The sequence below is a fragment of the Adelges cooleyi genome, unplaced genomic scaffold (genome assembly GCF_023614345.1).
Source record: "Adelges cooleyi isolate 19-005CV unplaced genomic scaffold, UGA_ACOO_1.1 ACOO_flye_CR_arks_rails_tigmint_CR_PRNA_307, whole genome shotgun sequence".
NCBI classification, from domain to species: domain Eukaryota; kingdom Metazoa; phylum Arthropoda; class Insecta; order Hemiptera; family Adelgidae; genus Adelges; species Adelges cooleyi.
In genome coordinates, this window is record NW_026095978.1 from 3712681 (window position 1) to 3733805 (window position 21125).

At 31.5% G+C, this 21125-nt stretch overlaps 1 protein-coding gene across 1 annotated transcript; it reads right to left on the reverse strand.

Moving 5' to 3' along the window:
- Window positions 1-377: 377 nt before the first annotated feature.
- Window positions 378-9190, reverse strand: LOC126839645 (homeobox protein ceh-5-like). Its single transcript, XM_050575051.1, has 4 exons — window positions 9093-9190; window positions 4969-5216; window positions 3569-3747; window positions 378-619 (listed from the first exon to the last, which is right to left on the reverse strand). The coding sequence occupies exons 2-4, from the start codon at window positions 5189-5191 to the stop codon at window positions 464-466; spliced, it is 558 nt and encodes a 185-aa protein (XP_050431008.1). The 5' UTR covers window positions 5192-5216; window positions 9093-9190; the 3' UTR covers window positions 378-463.
- Between the last annotated feature and the right edge of the window lie 11935 nt (window positions 9191-21125).

Here is a 21125-nt window from a genome sequence, read left to right on the forward strand (position 1 = left end):
ATCTGTTCAAGTGACCAAGTCTAGTATAACCTAACCTAACCGGACAAACGATTTTTGCAGTGATGAACTTTGTGTGGATCATCATGGCGTTTAACGTGCGCAAGAGACAGTTAAAAGCGGCTGCTGTGTGAAAACGTTTATGTATAAAATCGGTTTTACCAATTGTGTATTAACGGGAAAATTATCAAATTTTAAAAAGTACAGCTTTAAATCGAAGGAATGTCCGGTAAACAGGTTTACTAGACAATATCGTTTCGACCGAAGAAACCTATCAATAAAAATCGGAACAAAAATTGTGTACATTAAAAAAAAATTACATGTTTTTTTTTTTTATTTATAAATAAGATTTAAAAATTATTATTTACACAACACACACAAGTTCAACACTTAACATTGGAAAAAAAGTTTTTTTTTTGGTATTCACAGTTTTGAACAATTATTATTTTTTTTTACAAAAGTCGTTTCACGTTAAACGGCTCAAGGGTCTAAACGCAGATGTGGTAGACGTTTGAAGGAATTGACAATGGGCGTTATCGTTTGTCGTGGCCGGTGTTGTGGTGTGTCCATTGTGATGATCCCGGCGTTCCCGAGCACGACGGTTTTGGAACCATATCTTTATCTGTAAACCGTTAAAAAAACGATAAATTATCAATCCACAGAATAAACATAAGGACATCTTTGAGTTTATCAAAAATCGGTCAGACACATTGAGATTTAGATGATATTTAGAGAATACAATTTTAATTCTCGAATACAATAAATACGCATAATTATTGAAATTATTATTAATGGCATTGCTATTGAGTTAAATTGTTTGGCCTATCTTAACTTTCAGTCGGTCGTTAGGTTTTTTTCAAATAGACATGTAAATATGTTCTTTATATTATTTAATTTTACCAACTCGGCTATACTTAAAATTGACAATAGAAAATTTTTCAATCTGTAAAATTCGACTGATAAAAAAAATATATGATAGGTATAAATAAAATTTCTCAAAACATACTGTTGCATCCAATTAACTGTGTAGATAAAATAACAATATGGCATATGACTTTTGACATTTTTGTGTCTTTGCTTTGGCACATAAACGGAAAAATCGACACCGCTTATCATAACGAAAAAATCAGCTGTTTTATCTGATAAGATGAGCGAGATAAGAGATAAGAGAAAGCGATAAGAGATATGGTTTTACTTTGGAACCACACATATATATAATAAACTAGATTGCTAGCTAGCGATAAAATTGAAGCCGACGGTCCGCATTCTGGTGAATTTATGTGTGTTATCAATGCATATAATATATATCTGTATATATTATTATATCAATATTATATATATAAGTGATTGTTATAAACATATATTATTCGTAACATATATCGCGTGATAAGGTTCTAATTCCCACCAAGATGGTGGAAAGTGGCTGCTTCAATCTTCTCTATTGGTGGCATGTACAGTTAGCAATCTAGTTTAGTATATATATCTATGTATGGAACACAACCGGAAAAATCGACACCGACACCGGTTATCATAACGAAAAATAACAGACGATTTATCTGATAAGAGAGATAAGAGATAAAGGAAGGAGATAGGGGATAAGAGATGAGGGTTGGGGATGGGAGCATGTATGTTGTATTCACAACGTTCAAAATAGAAATGAATAATAAATTCAATAATTTAAGGGACCAAATTCTCTATGAATTGTTTTGGGCCAGATATTATGAAAACACTAAAATATTAGCCAGAAACTTGATATGTTTACTAGCCACCTTAGATACATACAAATGTATCCCGGTTGTTGCGGACTCGTACACAAGCTGTTAAAATATAATATGTAATAACTATGTGTAACCCTTTAATAGAGCCTTCAATAAAAGTTATATGTTTTTAAATAGCATTGACATACTTTTCTAAAGTATTAAAGTAACCGTTTTCATATTTTTTTAATAACAAAATTGTTTAGAATTTACACATTTAAACAAAACAAATGTATCACCACTTTGCCTGGTCTGTCGCAATCGATGTTAAACACGATATTAATACCTATTAAATACTTGATACTTAAATTCAACTTTGCTTGATACTAAAATCCATTGTTTTATTTTTGACAAATAATTTATTTTGACTTTTAAATACTCTATAAATTAGTCATATAAGCATCATTATTATGTGATTTTAATATTGTTTAGGTTTACTATTCTACTTTTATCTAGATTTGGACTTTTAAAAGCAACTTATATACTTTAATATTTCGAGAATTATAAAATAATAGTCGGTGCTATCTTTCAGGTATATAATATTATTTTGGTAGTAGTTATGATTCTAGCTGAGTACAAACAGATTGCACTTATGCTATGATATGGATATTGTGCGAACCATAATATTATTAAATAAATAAACACTTGGTTTAATAAACACTGATTTAGTTGTGATTAATGTACAAATAGTTGATGTATTATTTATAATGTGTTTTTTTATTTTAAAAATATTAGAAAATAAATTATACAATACAATATGATAAATTCATATTTTAGAGTGAATATTACTATTATTGTCTCATTGACATACTAAAAACTGATGCTATAGTTGTTGTGTGTGTAGCGATTGTTCATATGCTCCCATTTGCCATTATTTAGGAACATTTACATTTACATGCCTATTTGTCAATAGCAACTTATTTTTTGCTGTTTGTTTTATATTTTTTCAACAATTGTATAAAAATGAAATAACCTAACAAAAACGACCTATAAAAAATTATAATAGAAAATATAATTTTTATTTGGTTTTCTTGTAAAATTATATAATTCTCGCTAATTCGACCTGATATAAATTGTCGCTATTAATTAAGACATTAATTTAGACATTTGACGGATAAATTCTTAAGAACATGTAAAAAAAAAATTAGGCAAAATTAATAATAGTCGGATTGACAAAATATTGACTATATCGTTTTAAGATAATAAGAAGTATTTAAATTGAGTTTTGAGCCATGACTCGAACCACTTAATGTTTATAAATTAAATTCTATAGTTTGTTACTACTTTACGTTACTAATCAATAGAGTTATATTTAACTGAAATCAATTTATTTTCTTATTGATGATTTTTCTACATACATTTAAATGTTTATTTTGGATATCACTATGCAACATTTGGCTAAGGAACGTAGAAATGGACGTTCATTTAACATTAAACATATATTTTAATGTTTGCAACTAGACTCACGGATTTAAGATCTGACATTACTAGTGGTTTTATAACGTGCATAGATCTCTTAGCTTTAATTTGGTTTTGTGACAATGTTAGTTTATATCAACATTATGGTTCGTTGCCGAAACTGTTGGTATTTTTGAATTTCTTAATTCATTGCTCAAATTAGGTTATGTTTTCTCCCATCTGGAACGGTTTCAATGTTTTAGAAAAATAGCAATTTTGTAGGAAAATATTCCCGTTGTCTTTTCCTTTAAGGAAAACTATCTAACTAGGGAAGACTATCTCCCCTCTCTTATCCTTCCCACGGCCCATGTTGGTTCAAATATTTAGCAAAAACAAATGACCATTGGATTACTCACTCTACTTTCTGATAGTCGCAATCGCTCGGACAGCCTCTGTACGTCGTTGGCGCCTCCCAAGTAAGCGTTTTGTCGAAATTCGCGTTCCAAAGTGGCCACTTGGTCCGTGGTAAAAGGTATCCTTGGATTGCGGCCTGGCCTACGTTTCTGCTTTTGCTGTCCGTCTTTCTTTTTCGTTCCTGTAACAGCAGTGACGACGGTTATAGATTTTTAAAACACTAAAAAAAATTATTATTCAACTGAAAATAGACCAAATTGAAAAAGTTCAAAAAACAGTTATGGGTTCTCAGTGAAACCGTATACAATATCTGCTGGCCAGAAACGGATTTCTGACCAAAATCGTAGAAAAAATAAATAATACCTGTTATTATTTTCATTACATTTCATTTAGGGAAACATAATTATAATATGTAGGTCTAATACACAATTCGTCTTCCGGTATTTAAATATATAGGTTGCTATTTGACTTTTATAAGTTATCTTTAAAAACCATACCTCGAATGTATATTTTATTACTTTTTTTATTAATTAAAATTAATATAATAAAGATTTTATTTTATAATAGAATATTGAAAAAACTTCAATAATTTATAAAAAGTATTTTATCTAACAAAACACAGCCCCGCTTCAGAATATAATAAATAATGTTCTCCTTTATTTTTCAATAAAAATTTGGTACTAATTAGACTATTTTTTTTAAAAAAAAGTTTTTTGATTTTTGAAGGAGAAAGGTTGAATATTTTTAATTTTTGGCCAAATAAAGTATTTATGAGGTACAACAATTTCTGAATAATTTTAACTTTGTGTTTCTATTTAAAAAAATTTTTGTTTATGTTATTTTACTATATTATAAAGTTACTAAATATTTCCTTTTTTTTTAGTATTTTTCAGAGCTAGATCTATCTGTTTTTGAAACTCATAAAATTGTATTAACTTTTTAAATAAAGAATAACTTGTCTTTGACCACTTTTGAACAATCACTTTTAAAGTTATTAGAGTTTAAAATTTAGAGCTGGACGACGGGCGAATTGTAGTACCTATTATTTTTATTTGCGCGCATTTCTGTACCGCACTGCGCTACCTAACCGTTCAAAACTGATTGTATTGATCAGTGAAAATGTTAAAAAAATGATTAAATGTATACGTTTCGCGATTGAAATTTGGAAAATTGACAAGCGCTCCGGGAGATGATAAACGAAAATTACAAAAAATTGAACATTGTGTAAAACGGCTTAAACACAGCCAAAGTCGTCGAAAAAGAAAACTATACAAAATTGCAATTTTTGTTTTGTTGACAAAATGAATTCTCGACGAATCAAATCTTAAAACGCGTTATTTGTTATAACAAGCCCTCGGCGCAACCCCGATGAAGCTAAGTAGGCAGAGAGAGAGGTACTCACTGTCGAGCTTGGGCGGTTTGAATCTGGTGCACAACAGCCAGTCGTAACGGTGCGAGTGGTGCTGCTGTTCGGCGGCATCGGTTTCGGCGGCGTTCCCGGCTTTATTCAAAATGTAATCGACGCTGAATTGGAACACCGGTCTTCGCCGTTGATTGTCGTCGCCGCCGCGTTGCACTTTCGAACCGTCGTTGGCGTGGCTCGCCGACTGTTGGACGGCAGACATTGTCGGCGGCGTAGGCGCGGAAAACCTGTTGAATTGAATTTTTTTTTGTTGTGAAAATTCGCAAAAAACGATAGCGGAGAAATATTGTAAATTCGTTGGGGGAAAAAAAAAACGACAACAAAATTACAATAATAATAATTATATAATATTAATAATGTCGCGTCGATAAAACGCGGTTGGCGACGATTCCCCCGGTATAATAATATTATCTTACACTGTTTGCGCACCGGTACTGGCTGGCGTTTATCATACATTTTTTAATATCTGACGTTCACGAAAAACAGTGTAAACATGCGGCGGCGGGGCACACGCGGCTCATGTGCCGGAATCGTGTTAAACCGTCAAATAACGTACCAATAAAACGATTATTCTGCCTTCGGAATCGTTGTTTCGGTTATGAGAAAAAATATCAATGCTCTAAGTATGTGTTAAATAATATTGATATTTTTTTTTTTTTTTTTACATGTCGTCGTTTTGCAAATAAAGAACGGCTCAAGCGAGAAAATAGTTACGCGGCAAACATGTATATTATATATTATACATGAGGAAATATTTTATCGTGTGAAATCAGTTTTCGAGTCATACATGCTACAAAAACAAATAAAAAAAAAAAAAAAACAAGTGTTTTCACTCTTACCGCGTGACGAGACTCGGCTGCGTCTGTTGTCTAAACGCGGAATAGGGCAAAATTGTGAACAAAAAATATAACTGTTACATTTCTTCTTCGAATAACATATGCGCCCGGCGAATAGGCCTAGTGTAAGTAGTATTTTGTTTGTTCAATTTTTTTTTTTTTTCATCGCGTTCGTGTCTCGGATGTCGGTTAACACATACATCGAGTACCTAGTGTAAATTATATTATGTTGTTTCTCGCATACGGCACCGAAATGTCGACCTAGTATATTGAATTATTATTACGCTATGGTTGCTCTTGAAATATCGCTTATGAACATATTAACCGCCGAGAAAATTGTATATGCACTTAATACATAAAAAAAATTAAACTCACAGGATCGAAAAGCGTAGGCTATTTTCTAAAAATATTATTTGGAATTTAAATGTCTAGCTGGATTTTGTATCTCAGATAGGTGAATTAACGCTAAGAGATCTTAAGACACATATTTTTTATTGACCCAAATAATTTGTCTCTTAAAAAAATAGAAATATTGCAAAATCCAATACATGCCCTGAAACCTAAATCCTCAAAACTTCCAAACCCCTGGGGAGATTGGAAGCTGATTGTTTTATTTTTTAAATGCAGTTATAGGATTTAAGAGGTGAAAATTAATCTGAAGATAGGTTTAACATAATGTTTATAATGAAGGTTAAAAGATTACTGTCTACATATACAACAAGAGTACCCAACTCTTGTGGAAAAAACCAGTCAGTTCCTAAAGGAAATAATGGTCGAAAGTCCCAAAGGCCTAAAAAATAGATTATAAGTCCTAATTATTTGAAATACATTTTAAATTAGCTTACCGATAATTTTTTGTCAAGGGGATTGAAAACTAGCGGTTCTCAAGTTGATTTATGTAGGCAACATTAAAGAAAAATTGGTTAGGTTTTGGTCATGTAACTTTAATTACAAGTTAATTTGTATAAGCTTCAGGGAATGATTTTTAATATAAATATTTTTTCTATGAGTAAAAGCAATTTTAGTGGTCAAAAATGCTGTGACAAAATTGTGAGACTGACTATTATAATATATCTAAAGGTTAGGTTAGGTTAGAGCACAATTGCCTCTTATGAATTTAAAATATGATTAAATGTTAGTTGAATTGGCGTGTAGTTTCAAATAATGACAAAAAAAAAATGAAGTGGGAATCCGGTTAGGATAATGGAAAATAAAAAGCGTTTTTTTATTTCAATTAAATGAATTGTTTTTCGGTAAAAATAATGTGCAATGGTATCGTCTATAACAACACAACTTATAGGTCGGTTTCCAAATAATAATGCTATCATTGTGTTTTTTTTACAGAACGCCGGCTTATAATTAATTGTAACAATATTGCTATCTATTATCTAACTGATCCTCCCATTTGCGAGACATGTGAAGAGGATTTTAGATTGAGACACGTTCTAACCCAATGAACTAATAGCCCCAGCAGCCGAAGTTGTTAATTTAAAATCAATAAAAAAAGAGAATGAATTATTCTATCGTTATTCCTGTGGATGATTTATTCTTCCACGCGTTTAGTTTCCCTTTGATAAACCCTTTAATAACTATTTTCCATCAGCCTATAGAAAAAAACAACATTAAGAAAACATCTCGCTTAGCAATGAAATATTTTGATATTGTAATCATTTAATCATCGTTTGACAGAAAATTAAGTATCGACAAAAATGTTTCTATGATATTTCCTGAATGTTATAAAATTAGATTCGCACATAGTATACCAATTAAATTCCTTATATCCGTAAAGATGATTATAAGATTTAACTTGAACGGTATCAAAAATACCCCAAAATGTGTACTTGTTTAAATGTGTTTATTTTTTGAAAACATTTTTATCGATGTAATATTGTAAAAATTACCAATTATTTAATTATCTTTTTCAGTATTTTTTCAAGTGCAATGAAGTTTTAAAACTTTAAAAAGAATTGTATATATTAAATTATTAAATTGAGAATAAGAATGGTTAACAGAAAATTTGATAACCAGTTTTGAATAATTATTGTTAAGGTGGATAAAGCTTAAAATGTATGACGGAGGGAAAGTTGATGTGAAGTAATATTTTTATCTACATCCATTGCTCATCCGCATTACACCTCACGTCCTAAATATTAAACTTCAATCATTTTAAAAGTAATTACTCAAAACTAGTTATGAAACAGACAAAATATTTATCAAACCGTTCTACTTTTAAAAAGTTAATTAAATAGGCACCTTGTTTTTTTTTGTATAATATTTAAATCTTCCTAGGTATTTTTTATTATCTATTTATTGTAATAACTAATGTAACAATCATATTATATTATTTTTAATTCACTGGCTAAAAAAAACGGCAGGGAAATACAACTTCAAAAGTAAATTTTGCATAAAATATGAGGAAATTTTTTAATTTTTATGGATTCTGTATGAAACGCGCTTAGCGCCGTATCAACTCTAAAGGAAATATTAAATCGTACATTGTTCATTTTTCCCATCAATTAAATTTTGAAATATTAATATCACTATTTTTTACCGGTTTGGTGTTTGTTTCTGGTAAACGTATAAATCCCACTTCCTATTAATATCAACAATGTATAGGAAGGATGATTATTAAAAATGCAAGAATGCACGACGACGGGTAGTTCGCTGCTTTTCGACATAAGGAAACCTGAGAAAGCGTTGTTTACTATAAAATGATTGAGGTAAGTATAATTAAACTGATTAGTACCATCAGAAGCAGATAGGCTAAAGTTTCGTTTTCAGGAAAATGTATAAAAAGTGCCAAAAGTATGTTTTTTTTTTTTTGTATGTGTTCAATAGCGAACACTGTATTGTACATAGGAAAAGTCAGCCTCGAAAAGTGCTTACCAAACAAAGATCCTACCGGGTTTCGTCCAGCATCTCGGCGAGCCTATTTTCCGTCTATGGTATTTTTGTTTACAAAATTAAAACCGCTCTCGAAAATTTGAAAACAAGTAAATAGTAAATACCGGGTCATTTTCAAGATATTGTAAAATAACGAATATTGAGCTTTTTTAAAAATGAAAAACTACAAAATGTATTATAATTTGAGATATCTTGTGTCTTACGCAAAACGAATCGACCTGTATTTGAACTGCTGCTGTGTCGGGCTGCTTGATGTAAAACTCTATAGGCAGTCGGCGGAATACCGTGTCGAAAATTTGTTTTTGGGGAAAAAATTGCCACTTAAACTATATAAAGCTGCTAAAATCTAAACGGGCTACTCACCGGCGGTGGCGCGCGGTCCTTTCGGCGGTCCGGTTTGTGCGTTAACGCCGGTAAAATGTTCGCGTGGTCGCTTAAGTGTTTCGATGATGATGTTGAACGGACACCGCCCAAACGGCTACTGACGGACGAACCGAGACGACGACGGGTTCCCCGGTGAATATTATAGTACTATAACAACAACAACATATGATTTAATAATAATGTATGTTATTCGGTCGAAGAAAATCCCGGGCATTATGCGAGGTTTACAATGAACTAAATGCTGCGGTACGGCGGACTAAGAGTAGTGTTTTCGCTACACGCACACACTCGAAAAAAAGACGGCCAGGGGGTGTGCTGCGTTTCGATCAAGGGTAGCATTGTGGTTGGCATTGTGTGTGTGCGCGCCCGGTTAGGTAGGCGGTAACCGCCGCTCTGTGTACGACTACCGTGTACGCGCTACCGGGTTAATTAAGTGGAAATTTTCTATTAACTTGTTGCCGTATCCCGAAACCGGTTGCTTCCACCGTCCTCCCTGTGTGTGTATAGCAGCGACCGGTGAAACACTCGAGCGTGTTTGTAATTATTATTTATACATAATATGCACGCGCGACAAACTTTCATCGCCATGATAATTTTTATAAAGTTTCACAGTATTTTTCCTGTAAGAAAGTAGAAACGCGCGTAAAACGTTACAACTTGTAAGTTATATCATATGGTTTAGGGACGACGGGGATTGTTGTTGTTTTTTTCCCCTTTGTATTAGCCTCAACTATCCTCCCTTATTTTTCGCGCACCCCGCCCTTTTTTGGCGGCCCCCGGAGGACCTCTAAACGTCTGTCCGTCGACCATGTTTGTTTTGGACGTGCCCCGCCGAATAGAGGGGATGAAACCGGACATGCTGGTCGCTTACCCCAAAACGTTAATATACACAACACACAAGTACATCCATTTATTTATTATTTTTTCATTAGTATTAAGGTTTCGACTGTAAACGGTCATTTAGTAGAGCTGTATTAAAATATGCTCACAAATAATCAGGTGCTGTGGAAGGTGGTATCTATTTCATCATAGATACGGGTGCCTACGTTTAAACATGTTATAAATTGTATACAAAGATGTTGAACTACGAGTCGCGTACATAGACAAGATAAATAATTTACCATAAAATCGTGTTGATCAAGTACCACCAGTGTGTATGTGTGACCTTTCAACAAATACCTAACTTGATGATAGTTGGAAAAAACTAAACAATTTTTTTCAGTATTACCTCAATCGAATAAAATAGCTATTTATTAATAAGAAGAAAAATGTTTTAGGACTGCGATATTTGCATAATTTGTAACCGTTCAGTACACGATTTGAATTTTTTCCCTCTTCTTTCGGTTCTCATCCTATTAAGTGCGTTTTGTTTATAAAATATAATATGAATAACCTAACCGATTTGACGTCGTTGTCGTTTTCTTTTTATTATAATTTTGTATATTTATTTTTTTTTTTTTTACTAAACTGCCCGATCGGTAGTCGGCACGAACAAACGAGCGTTTCGATAAAAGAATTGCCGCTCGCCGGAGACTTCAACACCAGTTATGAACGGATCGACGGTTTTCCGTTCGGAACGGCTTATAATATATTTGATCATGCTTATATTCATATATAATTATATGGTTAAATGTACATCATTTTTTTGTTTAAAATATTAATAACATTATCATATGTCACGTCTGCGCAGCTACCGCAAGTCACCCACCCGTACCTACGGAAACCGACCGAAAACGTATCGTTTAACTGCACCGCTTATAGGTATATTAATAATAATAATAATAATATATTATTTTTGATATTATCGTTAATTATATTATAATGATGTATATATTTCTACAGGACCGTTCGATTATTATATATTTTAATCTTGTGGGTAAAACGCGAAACGAACAGCGCCGCGAAAAAAAATTATTGGTTATTTTATAAAATACCTTTCTGATGATTATTTTCCCTTCCTCGTCGGTCAAACGAGTCGTGTAACATTCGATTTAAACGTTATCGCTTGAACAGATTTCAGTGTTTACCTACACCGATATTAGTTTAATAAATAATTATAAAACTGTCGTGTAGTGTTCTCGTCTAATAATATTTTCCCACACAATTATTATAATGCGATAGTCAACAGTCGTTTACTCGAAACGGCGGCGTTACAAACAACAAACGGCCGACATTACACACAGGTACGGGTAATACAAATAGCATAGCTGGTTAGATGAAAAATATTTGATTTAAATAAACAGCCAGCACAGTCAAGAGGGTCTCTGGAAATTGTTTATAACTAAAAGTGGAAAAGTCGTTTTCTTATAAACGCTTCGACGAGAATCTGTAGGGTTAATGGAGTACAAACATTTGTTAAAAAATTGTATTTTGTTAGTATTAGGTGGTGGATACGGTTAGTTGGGATTAGACTTGATCGTCTGTCGATAGTAATTTGTTGCCTTTCAGATACTTGTTATTTATTAGCTGATTCTGGCGTAACAACCTGTAAATTTAATACGGTCAAAGTGCAATTATTACATAAAATTCAAGTATTATTTAAATTTTATTTGTACATACATATCATCAATGTCGGACATTTGTCTCCCATTTAAGTTCAGTACAGTTTCTACAGTTTTTTTAAAAGTTCCTAGGAATTATTATGTTGTTCCTAACCGTTCTCTTTGAAATTGACTTCTATTATTTTTATAATCTTTTTCCTCCAAAGCCCTATAGAATGGCATCTTGTATTTGATAAATAAAGATTTTATAAATGAAAAAAATTTGCATAAATTAATTTATTATAAATAATTGCAATAGTTAAAAAAATCGCTTAGAATAATTTATAAAATAAAAATTATTGTTTTACAATACAATTTAAAATAACATAGATGGTAGTGATTAAAGAAGTACATTAACCGGGCATTATTGATGTAGATTCTTTTTGACATTTTTGTGTAAAAATGAATAAACAAAGTTTATATTTTTATAATTTTTTTTTTGGATAGAACATAAGGGTAGGAAAAGATACTGAAAACTGGAACTAATACTGTGTTCTAGCTCATCCGGTGTGGCCATATTGGCGATTATGACATCACTTTTTTTAGAAAAATGTTCATTTATTTTTCCGCGATCGGAATGAATTCTTCGCAATGACCACACTGCGGTTTGGACAACTGCACATTCTTAATTGGATCTAATGATATTTTTTAAAAGTTGACAGTAGTCATATCTCGACAGAAAAATCAACCATCGAGTTTGTAAGACAATGTTTGATACTACTTTAATAATAAATAAAACTAATACTTCTTTATTTCATTTTATTATTTATACTTATAAGAACATTTTATGTTACTATTTAAAATTCAAGTATTATTTAAATTTTGTTGGTACATACATATCATTCGTATGAAACCAAGGTCTTGTCAAATCGTTTTCGGTTTGTTTTAAATGATTCGTTCTGAAATGATAATTTGTCAGAACTTATTCTCCTGGATAATTCTCATTCAATCCGTAAGAACCGCCATTGTAAGCAGCAATTATTTCAGACCCCCCAAATACGGTTGGGTACAATTTTGTTTATTACTAAGATTAATTTTATTAAGCCTATTTTATTTGGTTCGTCTTAATCAAGAATCATTTAAATATAATGGAATGTTTTATATTGCTAATTAAGTTTCAAGATAAAAGATAAATATTAAAAACTGTTTTAACAATATTAAACAATTTTTCATGAATAACGTTTGAGAAACAAACGAGGTGTCTAATTTCTATATTGTACATAGTAAACAGGTTAGCACAACCGAATATTTTTACACAATCAAATTTGAATAATCGAAAATGTTCATAACTCGCCCTAATTAAATAATTCTCTTTATTTACAAATTAAAAATGATGCGTAAATCCGGTTTATTATTTGTTGTTAAGTATTACTGTGAAATAATAAACACATTTCGTTATACAGTTGTTCTATCCGGGATAAAATCAAACAACATCTCACGTTATCCAACGGTGGTTGACAAACGGCCAAGATATGCGCGGTAACGGGATGGTGTGTCCGTGCAAGATCTGAACAGCTGAATGACATAATCCAACACCGTGTTTTGGACGTCTCTGTAGTTTATTCGAAAAATCTGGTCACCCGGAAGCAGTTTTGAATCGCTGAATGCGCATTCGATGACAGACCTACAAATCATAAAGAGAAAGCCAGGGTTTGTTAAGGGGATTGCACGCCGTATGATTTTTTACGTTTTAGGCAAAAAAAGCCAGACAAAATTTTGATTACTTAGGATGGTTCGATTTTAATTTTGTAAAGATATAAAGACCGAGTTCTTCGACAAAATTAATAAGTTATGTAGGAAACGGATATTTAATAATTTATTTAAAATAATACCTCGAAGCTTACATAAATTAACCGGTAAATTAATTGAAATGGTCGAAATTTATTAAAAACCTTTTGTTTTCTTAATTAATATTGCCTATAAAAACTCCTTGAATATAGACCACATACAATACCCTTACCCGTTACATACTTGGTTGATATTTTTATAAATCAAGTAATTAAAAAACTTATGGGGTGCCAACGTTTTTTTTTTATTCAAAAAACAGCAGAGTGTGTCATATGACATACGATTGAAGTGAAACTTTATGTAGAAGATCAACTAATAAGAGATGATACATTTTCTTGTCTCTAAATAGTCATCTCGTATTAGTTATTTATTATTACTAATTATTTTAGTCCAAAGAGTTTATTTCGAAAAAGTTTCACATCAAAGCAGTTCGCCGTTTGGTACTGATAAAATAATGGTATTAGCTAATCTGAATGAATGGATCAAAAACTTACCTTAGTTTTAATTAACTTTATAGCTAAAGGCCAATTTTTTTTATTTTGAAGGGTGGATATGAAGTTTAGGTTTCGTTTCGTTAGGTCGCTAACCGCTTTTAAAGCAGTAGCAGGTTAGGTTTTTTTATTTCCTTAAGTTATTTTTATTCTCTGGGAGTTTGTGGGCACGAGCTTCCATCCCAATGAGAATGCACACTCCTGGTAAATAAATATTATGACAGTACACCAAAACAACCGATAACAGGCGAGGCAAGTTTATAATGTTTATCATTTAAAACGTGGTGATTTCTACTTTGGTAATTTCTTACTTTGCTGGAATATACTGTGCTTAGTTTTGACTGTACTTGGTTTATAGTATAATGTTTAAATTCTCCGTCGAATAGTATTTGACAATGGAATGTTTAAAATGTGTTCAGCTGATTCTTTACCAAACATGATATCAACAGTTTCTTTACAAGCTGGAAAAATCAATTCTTCTCCAACTACTGGTATGTGTTTTTTTCTTTGTTATTAATTCGGAGGTTTTTAAAGAACATAAAAGAGATTTACCAGATATTTTTAAACGTTTTTCTATGAACGTTGATTTTTTTTTTGTGATGACAATAAACGCATAAAAAAATTGCAACTTTTTTACTAACATGACTATGAATTTTTTTCTAAATGTCTTTTTAATTTATTTGGTATTATAGACTCGTAATTACCGACTGAGGGCATGCTTATTTACGTACGTATGCTTAATGAAAATTTACTAGTTGTTCTTATCTGTGGTTTTACCATAACATCATAACAAATGTCATGTATTTATACTTTGAAAACTTACATTTTAAACTATAAATAAACAATTAAAAGTGATTAAATCGCTTTCAAGTTATTTACCCCTCTGGAACCACTATGCTAATTTATAATTTAGTTTGGCTTAAACTGTGCTTGGTTTGAACAGTACTGTTGATTTACTCTACTGCATTTTTGTCAATAACGTTTTAAAAAGAAATATTAACATTTAAACAATAAAATCAAATGATATTAAAAAAATATATAATAATATCATTAAACGTTAAAAAGAAATAACGGTTTAAATGCGTTATAACATCTTAACATACATTTTTCTCAAATTAATGTCCTGCTTAAAATGTATCAATATTTTCTTCTGAACAACTAACGATAAAAAGTATTATTCAGTAATATTATACGAAACAATAATGTTGTCATGAAGTGTTGCTAAGTAAAAACAAGTCAAAATGGTTTCGTTTTTCAATATCGCAAACTAGTATTGGATAAATTAGTGATTTACTAGATAGTCCATGTATCTTAATGAAAACATTATTGATTTTTGCAAGTTTTCTTACTTCTTTAATCGGAGATGAGAATGTGATACACTTGAAATCAAATTTACATTTAGTCTGTAAATAGTCAAAGTATGTTTTAATATTATATTCGGCCGTTTCCGTTAGATATTCCATGTAATTTCTTAACTCCACGAATGTAGTCGTTAGCGGGAGGTCTTCGTCGTCACTACAATAAGATCTCTGTTCGGTTTCGTCGTCTAAATACGGTGGACTAGACAGACCGGATTCATCGTCAGAAAAGGCAGAAAACGAGGCGCTGGACGCTGGCGAGAAAGCTCGGGGTTGTTTAAAATGATCATAATCACGTATAACAATAAATTTATTTTCTCCTAAGTTTTTTCTAAGTGCATTGAAGAATGACATTTTATGTTTCACTGTTAAGTGATACAACTTTAACTTCTGACTACAAGAAAATTTGGAATAAACCGAAACCTTTTTCTATGTTGTTTTGACTAAAAGTAATGATTTTTTAAATATCGCTATGTCATGTTTACATGTCTATTTACTTTTATTTTCTATCAATACTCAAACTTTTTTAAAATTGTTTAAAGGGGTATTTAACAAAAGTAACATAAATCGCTTATAAGATCACTTTAAGAAGTACACCTTTAATATTTTGCTCACCTTTAATATTTTTAATTTAAATACATTATTTGGAACAGGTTTTTTTTAAGATGAAGTAAACTAGTAAAAAATGTTTACGGTGTTTGAAAAAGCCTAATAATGATATCATTGAAACATCTCCTATCCTATTCATTCCTAACCTTATCTATCTACAAGTCTAACAGTAATTTTAGAACTGAAATTGATTCTCACCACTTAAAATCACTTAAAATCACATGAACATACAAAACATTATCATGTCGTTAGAATTTGGTCATAGTTTACTAATAAACTTGCCAAATTTACTTTTAGTCTGTAAATAATCAAAACATGTTTTAATATTATATTCGGCCGTTTCTGTTACATATTTCATGTAAACTCTAAACTCCACGTACGTATTCGCTGGTGGGAGGTCTTTGCCGTCACTACAATAAGATCTCTGTTCGGTTTCGTCATCGGAATAACGGTGGACTAGACAGACCGGATTCATCGTCAGAAAAGGCAGAAAACGAGGCGCTGGAAGGTGGCGAGAAAGTTCAGGGTTGTTTAAAAAAAAAAAAAAGTAGGGCACAACAATTGTAATATTTATTGTTACGTACTTAGTCCTTTATCTTGAAAACGTGTAGTATCCAAAAGTTATGTAACATAATGGATGTTATATTACATAAAAGATTATATAATTTCAAAAATACCTCACTTTGAACCAACAAATGTTATGTATTGATAATAACTAAAGGAAAGATAATCACAAAAGTAAATTAATAGCAAAAAAAACTTAATTGGTTCAAAGATGATATGGATCATAAGAACATAACTTAAATTTTATATAAAAAAAATATTTGTTTTTAAGTTTTAACTTTTTAACCCCAAAAAAGGTTTTTGAAAATTCAAAACAAATTTTCTAGGGTTAAAAAATAAAAATAAATATATTTTCTTAAAATCTGGTTAAAGTACACTTAATTAGAATTCTAACTGTGCAGGTTTCATAGTTTTACTAATACACTTGCCAAATTTACTTTTAGTCTGTAAATAATCAAAACATGTTTTAATATTATATTCGTTCGTTTCCGTTAGATATTCCATGTAATATTTAAACTCTACGTAGTCGTTAGCGGGAGGTCTTCGTCGTCACTACAATAAGATCTCTGTTCGATTTCGTCGTCGGAAAAACGGTGGACTAGACAGACCGGATTTATCAGTCAGAAAAGGCTGAAACCGAGGCGCTGGACGAATACCATGGTAACGACTTTAAAATACAATAAACAAATAGGAAACATGACAGTACTGAGTACAATTATACAAAAAGATTATCAAGAAAAAAATTTCAATAACATTAGGATGAATCGTCAAATATAAATTCCAGTGAATTAAACAGGTACCTATGCCGGGTGAGACCTGGTTTTCTTATCAAGCTCATAGAGATGGCCTTTAACCTCGCGAACCTGGCTCTGTACTTGGCATCCACGTTGGGGTGGCTGAAGCGGGCCACCACAATCGGTTTCCGTACGGGTGCCTCTGCGTGCTTGACGGCCGGGCCGCTGGCAACGTCGCCGCTTTGGGCTTTGTTCGGTGGCTTCTCGAATGTGTTCCGGACAGCAGTTCGTCTTTAATAGGCTTGCACGCACTCGAAACCATTGGCTTTACCCAACGGTTAAGGCTGGCCTCAAAGCCTAGTTTTTGGCAGCCGACATTCAAAAGCATTACGGGAAACACGAGTTTACAATAAGAAATCAAAATGTAACTCACAAGTATAAGCAAATACATACATAAAAATAGCAAAATACATTAATTAATAAACAATCATAAAAAAAAAAAAATCATACAATAGTGAATACTTTTTTTATGGGTTTAAAAGGTTTATAACTTTTTCTATTATATTTAATTTAAGCTCTAGTTTTTGATATTCTGTCATCCTTTTTATTTCTGACAGTAATGACAGCAAAAAAGCCTTATCCGGATCAATTTCTTCACTGCCATATCATGTTGTAATCTGAAATTTCAATCATTGTCAGTTTCAGTTGTCAAACCTTCTTCCAAAAGTCAATTTTTTTATTTTCTTCATTAAAAAATTTCAGCAAATTACTGTATTTATATGTTTTTGTAGTATGTCTTGTCCTTCTATCCCTTAATTTAATCCACTTTTTTTGCAGATCATTGACTGCAAAATATTATAAGCAATTAAAGTAATATTATTTTGTAGTATAATATTTATATTTAAAAAAATAACTTTGTATTACTTGTTTTTTGTGTTGAGAGTGAGTCGCAACACATAATCTTAAAAATCTCAATTACATAATATATGTAGTATAATATATAGTCCAGTCGACAAGTACTTAGTACCTAAAAATTCCGACTAATGAAACTTTGGGAAGTTGTTTATGGGTGTTCAGTAGTGCTTCACCCAATTTATTTTTGCACTTTTTTGGTTTTTTCGATATATTTCAAAAACGGTTAATTTTAGCTGATAACATTGAATTAGTAAATTGTAGAAGACTAAGTTTCCTGCAATTTTCATCTGTAAACATTTTTTTTTACCGCATAGGTAAACGTACGTTATTACGTTAAGGTACGTATTCGCTGGTGGGAGGTCTTCGTCGTCACTACAATAAGATCTCTGTTCGGTTTCGTCGTCCGAATAACGGTGGACCAGACAGACCGGATCCATCGTCATAAAAGGCAAAAAACGAGGCGCTAGACGCTAACGAGAAAGCTCTGGGTTGATTAAAATTATCATAACCACATATAACGATACATTTTTTTTCTAAGTGAATTTAAGAATGACATTTTTTGTTTCGCTGTAAAGTAATAAAACTCTAATTTCTGACTACAAGAAAATCTGGAATAAACCGAAACCTTTTTCTATGTTGTTATGACTAAAAGTAATGATTTTTTAAATATCGCTATGTCATGTTTACATGTCTATTTACTTTTATTTTCTATCTATACTCAAATTTGTCTTAAAATTGTTTAAAGGAATATTTAACAAAAGTAATATAAATCGCTTATAAGATCACTTTAAGAAGTACACCTTTAATATTTTGCTCACCTTTAAAATTTTTAATTTAAATACATTATTTGGAACAGGTTTTTTTTAAGATGAAGTAAACTAGTAAAAAATGTTTACGGGATTGAAAAAGCCTAATAATGATATCATTGAAACTTCTCCTATCCTATTCATTCCTAACCTTACCTATCTACAAGTCTAACAATAATTTTAGAACTGAAATTGATTCTCACCACTTAAAATCACATAAACATAACAAAACATTATCATGCCGTTAGAACTTGGTCATAGTTTACTAATAAACTTGCCAAATTTACTTTTAGTCTGTAAATAATCAAAATATGTTTTAATATTATATTCGCCCGTTTCCGTTAGATATTCCATGTAAACTCTAAACTCCACGTACGTATTCGCTGGTGGGAGGTCTTTGCCGTCACTACAATAAGATCTCTGTTCGGTTTCGTCATCGGAATAACGGTGGACTAGACAGACCGGATTCATCGTCAGAAAAGGCAGAAAACGAGGCGCTGGAAGGTGGCGAGAAAGTTCAGGGTTGTTTAAAATGATCACAATCACGTATAACAATAAATTTATTTTCTCCTAAGTTTTCTAGTGCATTTAAGAATGACATTTTATGTTTCACTGTTAAGTGATACAACTTTAACTTCTGACTACAAGAAAATCTGGAATAAACCGAAACCTTTTTCTATGTTGTTTTGACTAAAAGTAATGATTTTTTAAAAATCGCTATGTCATGTTTACATGTCTATTTACTTTTATTTTCTATCTATACTCAAATTTGTCTTAAAATTGTTTAAAGGAATATTTAACAAAAGTAATATAAATCGCTTATAAGATCACTTTAAGAAGTACACCTTTAATATTTTGCTCACCTTTAAAATTTTTAATTTAAATACATTATTTGGAACAGGTTTTTTTTAAGATGAAGTAAACTAGTAAAAAATGTTTACGGGATTGAAAAAGCCTAATAATGATATCATTGAAACTTCTCCTATCCTATTCATTCCTAACCTTACCTATCTACAAGTCTAACAATAATTTTAGAACTGAAATTGATTCTCACCACTTAAAATCACATGAACATAACAAAACATTATCATGCCGTTAGAACTTGGTCATAGTTTTCTAATAAACTTGCCAAATTTACTTTTAGTCTGTAAATAATCAAAATATGTTTTAATATTATATTCGCCCGTTTCCGTTAGATATTCCATGTAAACTCTAAACTCCACGTACGTATTCGCTGGTGGGAGGTCTTTGCCGTCACTACAATAAGATCTCTGTTCGGTTTCGTCATCGGAATAACGGTGGACTAGACAGACCGGATTCATCGTCAGAAAAGGCAGAAAACGAGGCGCTGGAAGGTGGCGAGAAAGTTCAGGGTTGTTTAAAATGATCACAATCACGTATAACAATAAATTTATTTTCTCCTAAGTTTTTCTAAGTGCATTTAAGAATGACATTTTATGTTTCACTGTTAAGTGATACAACTTTAACTTCTGACTACAAGAAAATCTGGAATAAACCGAAACCTTTTTCTATGTTGTTTTGACTAAAAGTAATGATTTTTTAAATATCGCTATGTCATGTTTACATGTCTATTTACTTTTATTTTCTATCTATACTCAAATTTGTCTTAAAATTGTTTAAAGGAATATTTAACAAAAGTAATATAAATCGCTTATAAGATCACTTTAAGAAGTACACCTTTAATATTTTGCTCACCTTTAAAATTTTTAATTTAAATACATTATTTGGAACAGGTTTTTTTAAGATGAAGTAAACTAGTAAAAAATGTTTACGGGATTGAAAAAGCCTAATAATGATATCATTGAAACTTCTCCTATCCTATTCATTCCTAACCTTACCTATCTACAAGTCTAACAATAATTTTAGAACTGAAATTGATTCTCACCACTTAAAATCACATGAACATAACAAAACATTATCATGCCGTTAGAACTTGGTCATAGTTTTCTAATAAACTTGCCAAATTTACTTTTAGTCTGTAAATAATCAAAATATGTTTTAATATTATATTCGCCCGTTTCCGTTAGATATTCCATGTAAACTCTAAACTCCACGTACGTATTCGCTGGTGGGAGGTCTTTGCCGTCACTACAATAAGATCTCTGTTCGGTTTCGTCATCGGAATAACGGTGGACTAGACAGACCGGATTCATCGTCAGAAAAGGCAGAAAACGAGGCGCTGGAAG

Bases quoted from the DNA above. Each gene is read 5' to 3' on its own strand.
- LOC126839645 (XM_050575051.1), bottom strand. From the start codon at position 5,191: ATGTCTGCCGTCCAACAGTCGGCGAGCCACGCCAACGACGGTTCGAAA. The intron at 3,748-4,968 runs GTGAGTACCTCT...CTGCTGTTACAG, and splicing joins CAAACCGCCCAAGCTCGACA to GAACGAAAAAGAAAGACGGA. The intron at 620-3,568 runs GTGAGTAATCCA...AACGGTTTACAG, and splicing joins TGCGACTATCAGAAAGTAGA to ATAAAGATATGGTTCCAAAA.